This window comes from Tachysurus fulvidraco, chromosome 15, assembly GCF_022655615.1.
Source record: "Tachysurus fulvidraco isolate hzauxx_2018 chromosome 15, HZAU_PFXX_2.0, whole genome shotgun sequence".
NCBI lineage: Eukaryota > Metazoa > Chordata > Actinopteri > Siluriformes > Bagridae > Tachysurus > Tachysurus fulvidraco.
In genome coordinates this window covers 4,363,649-4,372,850 of record NC_062532.1, presented here as the reverse complement: position 1 = coordinate 4,372,850, position 9,202 = coordinate 4,363,649, and the positions used below count along the sequence as shown (strand labels likewise).

The window sequence follows — 9,202 nt, the reverse complement described above, 5'->3', positions numbered from 1 at the left end:
GTATTACTGCGCTCTTGAACTACAGTGAGACGTGTTTCAATGTTCACAAGACACAACACTGATCTATCTGAGTCTAACAAAAAAATAAATAAATAAAAAATAAAAAATATATATATATCCCAGAAATGATCACAAAACATTTCAAGCTAGTTATTTGTTTATGATAATATTGTTGATTTAAATCCATATTATATCTCTAAAGACCATTATGATCACATCACTTACCTGAACTTTATATACTGTAGTGTCTTTGTCTAATAATAATCACATCAACAAATTAGAATTTGTGTAAACGTGTGAGAAATTGTGGATCAGACAAGAAGCTGGAAAAGCTCTAGAATGGATTGGGGTCATCTGGCATGATTCCAGTAAAACAATATACGCCAAAGACATTGAGGGATGTTTGGAAATAACCAGAGACAACTCCAACAACATTAACTGTAACATTAAACGTAAATAGAGTTCACCATATTCTTCTTTAATTAATAAATAAATTGTCACCGTTCACAGACTGCTGCTGTATAAGGGGAAAAGTGATCACAGTAATCAGTGCCATTGATTATTAGAAAATAATTATCTTCAGGTTTGTAGCAGTAACTTCATGAATTAAATATCTGAACTTTAACTGTGAAGATCTCCTGTAAGATACACGGCTTTGTTATGACTAAGTACAACATGCACTGGATCAGACAGAAACCAGGGAAAGCTCTGGAATGGGTTGGATATGTGAACTCCGTAGTCTAACTGTACCTCTGTACTGTAAGTTTGGCTTTAACAGCTTCAGCCATGTTCATATTCACCTTCTCAGAACAGAAAGCAGGAAATTTGCAGACATGAGAATCATTTCTGTGTTAATGTAATTCTCTAGAGTGCAGCCTACACATGACTGATAACGACATAAAGGATCGTTTATCTAATTATTATCATTTTCATGGATTATGGTGGAGATTAGGATTAATTTGAGGGAACTGGAAATAGATAGTTTTTCAATCTGACCTTCACAGGAAGCGTTAATTACATCACAACACGTTCATATCATTATTAATAATAACAAACAGCTGAATTATTTCCCACATTAAATTGATATGGAGATGAAACAGGGTGTGAGTGTGATTAACAGCTGCAGAGCTGCACTCAACACAGCCTCTCTGTAATGTTTATGCAAATCTGCATCTCCTCTTGTAATATTAGCAGCGTTCTGATCTAGAGAGGAAACACTTCTCATTAGTCTTCCTTCAACACAAACATGTTTGCTTCAGCTCCACTGCTGCTGCTGGCTCTCGCCCCCTGTGAGTGTTTGCATTGAAGCTTTATTATTTCATCTGATCCTTTCAGTTCGACATGTCCACCTTTTCTTTTTCTCTTTTTACAGATGTGTTCTGTGCTACTGAGCTCATCCAGCCAGACTCACTGCTTATAAAGCCAGGAGAGACTTTAACCATCACCTGTAAAGTGTCTGGAGCTTCTATCACTGATGGCAGCAGCCACCGAGCAACAGCTTGGATTCGACAACCTGCAGGAAAAGCTTTAGAATGGATCAACAACATTTATTATACTGGGGGTATTTATAAGAAAGATTCACTTAAAGAAAAGTTTGTGGTCTCTCAAGACACTTCCAGTAACTCTGTGACCTTACGGGGACAGAACATGCAGACTGAAGACACAGCTGTGTATTACTGCGCTCGTGAAGCTCACAGTGACACAACAAGCTGCAGTGCTGCACAAAAACCTCATCACAATTCACTTCTTTAATTAAAAAACAACTACATTTTACTGAGTAACTTATGCCCATATTACAATTATTTCAGCATAGACACCAACACTGGCATTAATAAAATAAATAAATAAAAATTTACTTAGGAATAATAGTCTCTTTTTATAACCAGTTGAAATGAAATGTGTCTGCAAAAGACATTTATTATAAAGAACAACATCCATTCACACTCAGCACTCAGGCTTTAACTCTTCATCCTGAATGAACAAAAACCATCCAAAAACTCCTCAATCTATATCTAATAATTAATAAGAATCCCATGTAATTAAATGTGAAATATGAACATTGTATAATTCGATTGCGTATTTTTTGGTAATGTACAAATAAAAACGAAAAAAGAAACACAAAGTGTTTTATCATCTCACCAAATGATTTTTATTAATGGATCATCAGAAAAACAGGATTAGCTAAAAAATGACAACATCATGAAGGACTGGACACGTTTGTGTTGTTCAGTGATAATCAGTGATCAGAAAGCTTTACGTTCTTCTGGATGTTCCAGTGATCCACAGTGATGGACTAAAAAGACATGAGATCTAATGAGTAAAGAGCAGTGATGAAGCTGACAGCATGAAACACACCCAGAGATTTACAGGAAGCTTTTTCTCCTCTCGTCTGTTCCTCTGTGGATGTTTTTATATCTCTAGTGGGTGTGTCATGCAAACCAAATCCTGTGTTTGAACCATTTATGCTGAAACATTCAGCCCAACAACATAGCAGCAGTTTGTGTTCATTTACAGCAGCAGGAATCATTTTAATTCTTTGAGATGGGACTAGGCAGAGTTTTGTGTTACTTTACTCTAACAATCTTCATTCAATGTTAGTATTATTATTTATTTCATATATAGACACGATTTAACATTTTTCTATTTTTCTTCCTTTTTTTTACTTTAACACCTATGTTTGTGTGTTCTTGCAGATTCCTGCAGTCAGACACTGATCGAGTCTGATCCAGTGATCATCAAACCTGATCAGTCTCATAAACTGACCTGCACAGCATCTGGATTTAACTTTGGTAGCTATTGGATGGCTTGGATCAGACAGGCGCCTGGAAAAGGGCTGGAATGGGTTGCAAGGATGTACAGTAGTAGTAGCATATATTACTCCAGCACTGTTAAGGGCCGCTTCACCATCTCCAGAGACGACAGTAAGATGCAGGTGTATCTGCAGATGAACAGCATGAGGACAGAAGACACTGCAGTTTATTACTGCGCCCGTGAACCACACAGTGATACTTCCCCTTAGACATCAGTACAAAAACACAGACTTACTACAGACACATGACAAAGCCACAGTGTCTAGACATTTATACTGATGTAATATTTATTTAATTCCCAGAATATATCTAATTGCCTACATTTTACAATATGACAAACTGACTATAAACTGTTGTAAAGACAATCAATTATCATTATTTCCTGTCAGTGTCACCCAAATGAGGATGAGGTTTCCTTCTAAACCTGGTTCCTCTCAAGGTTTCTTCCTCATATCATCTCAAAGAGTTTTTCTTTGCAATGTCACCTCAGACTTGCTCATTAGTGATAAATGTAATAGATAAATAATTAATTTTAAACTTTAACATTTTATTCAGTGTTTCGGTACTTTTGTAAAGCTGCTCTGAGACAATGTCCTTTGTTAAATGTGCTAAACAAATACACTGAATTGAATTAAATTCACAGATTGAGAACTGTGGAAGTAAATGTTAACAAAGCTGGAAAAAGAGCTCAGTGCCATAATCATTGAGACTAATATTGATTTCCCAATTAACTAATTAATTAAAACAAATGATTTACTATGTTACTGCTGATACTGTATCTGACTGTTTTCTCTCTTTTAAACCTTGCTGATAAAAAAATGTACATTTTCATTGTTGGTCCATGTGAAAGTTTTTTTTTTTACTGACACACAGAACATTATAATCTTCTGTATTTGCACCTGTAGGGGGCAGCAGCTGCTTGTTTTTGAGAAGGATTCATGAAACTATGAAATCTAACAGCTGAAGTGTGTTTATGCAAATTCATCCTTTTATAAAAAAAAAAAACAGCCTCTTGTTCACCAAACGTTTGTGTCTGAATCAAAGAGCATGATGATGGGGCTGAAGGTCACTCAGTACTACATCTTTGTTATAATGCTAACCAAAGGTACCTGAGACTTCTGTACTGTTTATTTCTTCCCTCAGAATATCTTGACTGTGTTGATGATGATCTTTGTTATGTTTTATCTGCTAGGTGTCAGCAGTGATGAGATCAGACTGGACCAGTCTCCTGCTGTGGTAAAGAGACCTGGAGAAACTGTGAAGATCTCCTGTAAGATAAACGGATATTCAATGACGAGCTACAACATACACTGGATCAGACAGAAACCAGGGAAAGCTCTGGAATGGCTTGGCTGGATGAATACAGGCAATAATGATGCAACATATGCAGAGTCTGTGAAGAACCAGCTCACCTTTACAGAAGACGTCTCAGCAAGCACACAGTACTTAGAGGCCAAGAGTCTGAGGACAGAGGACACTGCGGTTTATTACTGCGCCCGACAAGCCACAGTGACTGGAGCTGAGGAAGCAGCTGTACAAAAACCAGACACACATTTTAACACAGAGTTTATTTTGAACAAGTTACATGTCCTGTTATCATTTATCTGTTATATCCTATGTTTATTAAAGAATTCATTAACATTTTGTCTTAAACACTGTAATGTTTTATTGAATTGTTAAAAATGTTTCTGCAGCATTCAGACTCTCTAAAGACGAAGTGACACCATTTCGGTTCCCCATAATATCTGTACCTCTGTACTGTAAGTTTGGATTTAACAGCTTCAGCCATGTTCATATTCACCTTCTCATAATAGAAACCAGGAAATTTGTAGACATTAAATTAAAATGAATAATTTTAATTTAATTGTATTTAGACATGCCTTTTTAACTCTCGTCTATGGAAAGTCGCACAAACCCGAGAGAAATACAACACAGTAAATAAAATGGAAATAATTTAAAGTTCCTTGGGCGGCCCGGTACCATTTTGTCCACGGACCGGGGGTTGTTGACCACTGCCTTAAAACACCCACAGATCCTCCATCAGATGAATATCCTCCTCGTGAGATAAATACGTTTCAGATACATTCTCCTCCCATCATCAGCAGATAAACAAATCCAAGTGTCAGAGCTGGATCTCACTCTATTTATATGATGTGATGGTGTCTGTTAAACTTTGGAGAACAGAGAAGACTCCAGTCCAAACAACACACACCATGTTCTCTACATCTCTACTGCTCCTGCTGGCAGCTGCTTCTTGTGAGTGCTTTATCAAATTCATTCATTTACTAGATGAAGAATAAAGGTGCAGCATATATTGTGTGAGATATCACCATGTGTTTTCCTCCACAGATGTGCATGGTGAGGAACTGACTCAGCCTGCTTCCATGACAGTCCAGCCAGGCCAGAGTCTCTCCATCCAGTGCAAGGTTTCATATTCAGTTACGAGCTACAATACAGCTTGGATTCGACAACCTGCAGGAAAACTCTGGAGTGGATTGGACGCATCTGGAGTGATGGGGGTACAGCTTACAGTGAGAAACTGAAAAATAAGTTCAGCATCTCCAGAGACACTTCTACTAACACAATAACAATTGGAGGACAGAACATGCAGACTGAAGACACAGCTGTGTATTACTGCGCTCGTGATCCACAGTGAGACAGAATAGTGGATTCCTCTTACAAAAACCTTATGAGACATGTTACAGACATCCTCTCAGTGTAACTAATAAATCATCTCAGTCACACTTTCACTTACTTCCACTGGAATGAAGTCAGAATCGTTTGCAGCATTTTAAAACACAGTCACACAAAGTCATTTTTAAATATAAAAAAGAAAAAAATTATTGAAAGAGTCTTCATTCTGAACCATTATTAATCCCTTCATTTCACAGGATTTTTAACCAGCAGTTGGAATCAGTGTTTAATGAGTGGATTCAGGAATAATACAGCATGTTTCCAGCAGTGTGTTGTGTTTAACACACAGTCTGTTCTCATAGTCTGAGGTTCAATAACTGAAACAACTGAAGGAGGCAGCAGAGCTCAACAAATAAAGTGAAAAAAAGTGAATCCACAAACTGCATTCTGTATGAGACTCATTCAGTATCAGTCATTATCAGACAAATATCTATATTTTCTCTTCTTTTTCACTCTTTCCATAATGTGTGATTAGTTATTTGGGTTGTTAAACACAGGTTGGACAAATAAAAACACTATAATTTATGTAACTACATCCTCCTGTGGTTGTGAGGTTTCTTAGTACAAGACAAGATGTATTTTATAATGCTGTTATAATGTAAGGTTATAAATTAAACAAAATGATAAATGAACAGAAATAAAAGGGTCCTGTTCTAAATGAATAATAATTTTTGTGAGTTTTCTTATTATAAATTTACTTGAAAACACCTGATAGTGTATAAACTTACTCATTAACACTTGCCTTAAGCTTCTTACAGCCACACACAGCTCCAACGTCATCGTCAAATTCGCTGATAATACAACAGTGAAAGGCCTGATCACCGACTACGATGAGATGGCCTACAGTGAAGAGGTGAGCATCCTGACTACATGGTGTCAGGAGAACCACCTCTTTCTCAACCTTGACAAGACCAAGGAGCTGGTGGTTGATTTCAGGAGACAGAGCAGAGAACACAGACCCATCACCATCAACAAGACACCTGTGGAGTGGGTGAGCAGCTTCAAGTTTCTGGGTGTTAATATCAGTGAGGATCTCACCTGGGCCATACACACTGACGCAGTACTGAAGAAGGCACACCAACGCCTCTTCTTCCTGAGATGGCTGAGGAAGTTTGGAATGAGCCCCAGCATCCTCAGAACATTCTATACCTGCACTACAGAGAGCATCCTGACGGGCTGCATCACTGCCTGGTTTGGAAACAGCACCGCTGGCAACCGTAAAGCCCTGAAAAGGGTCATGCGAACTGCCAGCCACAATTGTATATAATGTGTAGTGCATTATATACATTATATAATGTGTAGTGCATTGTAAATATGTCTAGTAGTACACTGTGTGTACTGACTATGTATGAGCACATTGCATCTTTTCCACATTTGCACATTTCACCAGGTAATGAGCATTTTGCACATTTTTCACCTGTATGTAAACTGTTCTTAATTTCTGTTTCTTAACTACTGTATGTAAATGGTTCTGCAATTTCTGGATCACACTCCCAAGAATTTCACTCACCATGGCACATGTGTTGTGGTGATGTGACAATAAAGGTGACTTACTTACTGACTTACTTACTTATTGGTTCAAACATAAACTCAAGCTGCAGTGAAAGATATCTATAAAAAATAGACATGTTTAAAAGATTAGAAGGTTAGAAGGTTCTCATTTATATTTACATATATATATATATTTACATACATACATACATACATATATATAAATAAATATAAGAATCCATCCCATTTTGACCCTAAGATAAGGAGAGTCTCTATGCAAATGTCCTTCCCTGTTGTAGATTTAAGCAACAAAGACCAAGAGCTTTTACTTCTTCTGCTCCAACACACACCATGATCTCTACATCCCTACTGCTGCTGCTGCTGGCAGCCGTACACTGTAAGTGTTTTTACATTTGACATGTAATACAGTTTTGGTTCCTTAAAGCTTTTTGCTTTTACATCATTAAAATAACTTTTCTTTAACAGGTGTTCACAGTGTTGAGCTGATCCAGACCGGATCCACAGTATTAACTCCTGGTCAGTCACTGACTCTGACCTGTAAAGTGTCTGGATATTCATTAACTGATAGCAGCTACTGTACGAACTGGATACGACAACCTGCAGGAAAAACTCTGGAATGGATCGGACAGATATGTGGTGATGGTAACACTTACTACAGTGAGAAACTGAAAAGCCGGTATCAGGCTTCCAGAGACACGTCCAGCAGCACAGTGACATTAACAGGACAGAACATGCAGACTGAAGACACAGCTGTGTATTACTGCGCTCGTAACCACAATGAGACGAATAAACACCATCCCTGTACAAAAACTCCAAGAACACTGAAAAAAAATTCTCCGCCACCTGCATCTGATGAGATTTCCCCGACCACCACACACATCTATTTTTATTTTCCATCACGCTTCATATATTCTGAAAGGAAATAATAAATGATTACAGACATTTGTAATACATATAATTTTACAATTTTACTAACAGACCAACAGTAAAGGTTTACTCGACCTTTGGTCCTTATCTGTATCCTGTATATTTGAACTTCAAACACATTCGAAATGATTGCACATTATGTTTTTCTTTAAGCTTTAAGGCCTGTGATGGTCGCTCTTTCTTTATTCACAAGATCTAACCAACAAGTTGAAAATCTAATGACTGACAGTGTGTTATAAATATGTTCTCCCGGGATTTTCATTAAAGTCATAAACACTAATGACACCATTCTTAAAAAGCCAAGACATTACAGCTCCAGACTGAATAATCCACACCATTTGATCAACCACATAGTAAGTAAATAGTGCTGTAAGTAACTAATGTTTTGCTGTTGATAGAATGCACCTGAATAATGGCATAATTGTTGAACTGGTCCAACCTGAAGTCATGCTGGTTTCAGTCCCTGTAAGATCATTGGAAACTCACCCACTAGACAGTACTAACTGGATATGACAACAGGTAGATGCACTGAAATGAATCAGCTGGTACTGTAGCTCCAGTGATACTGGCAGCAACGATTTACTAAAGAAAGAGATCCGTCCCCAGACACATCCAGCAACACTGTGATATTTCATGGGCAAAACTTTAAGACAGAAGATACAGCTGTCTATTACTGTGCTCTTAAATCACAGTGAGACAGATCAATGAAGACGCTGTACAAAAACATTCAGTATAGAAGACTGTTAGAGACAGAAACAGTGACTTTCTTCAATGTTTCACCTTCTTAGTTTCTCAGAAAAGATAGACGACAACACCAGCTAGCAGTCTGTAAGATGATTAGATGAGATTGTAGTGCTAAATTTTAAACTACAATTACATGTTTAATGTGTACTTTTCAAATCTACTGAATAAACCTTGTCATATCTACATCACATTATAATTGAATTATGATTTATATTGATAATGACCACATTACTGTCCTGCAGTCCAGGGAATCATTGTTCCTTGTCCAGTGGGATTGACTTATTCATAATTGTAGGAAATGATAAATCTGTATATTGTGATTCCTTTCACCATTTCACTCTTTTTACCGGACTTCATAATGTTGAATTCTTTGTGTGTCCTCTGTAATGTGTAAGCTCTCAGTATCATCACTATTACTTTACAGGCATAAGAAAAAGCTTGCTATCTGAGAGCTGATCTGATGTACAACGGAAAGTGACGTACTTATTATTTATATTGTAATTGATTATAAGTAT

The 9,202-nt window shown here is 37.2% G+C and overlaps 2 gene segments (V, D, J or C); both read left to right on the top strand.

Annotated features, from left to right (window-relative positions):
* Positions 1-1,114: 1,114 nt before the first annotated feature.
* On the top strand, positions 1,115-1,722 carry LOC125138782 (the record flags this gene model as incomplete). The annotated part of the segment is given in 2 exon segments: positions 1,115-1,289; positions 1,373-1,722. Coding segments are annotated over 2 exon segments (393 nt in total), but the record flags the coding sequence as incomplete, so codon positions are not given.
* Positions 1,723-3,798: 2,076 nt separating this feature from the next.
* Positions 3,799-4,570, top strand: LOC113640803. The segment is given in 2 exon segments: positions 3,799-3,915; positions 4,003-4,570. Coding segments are annotated over 2 exon segments (546 nt in total).
* Positions 4,571-9,202: the final 4,632 nt, after the last annotated feature.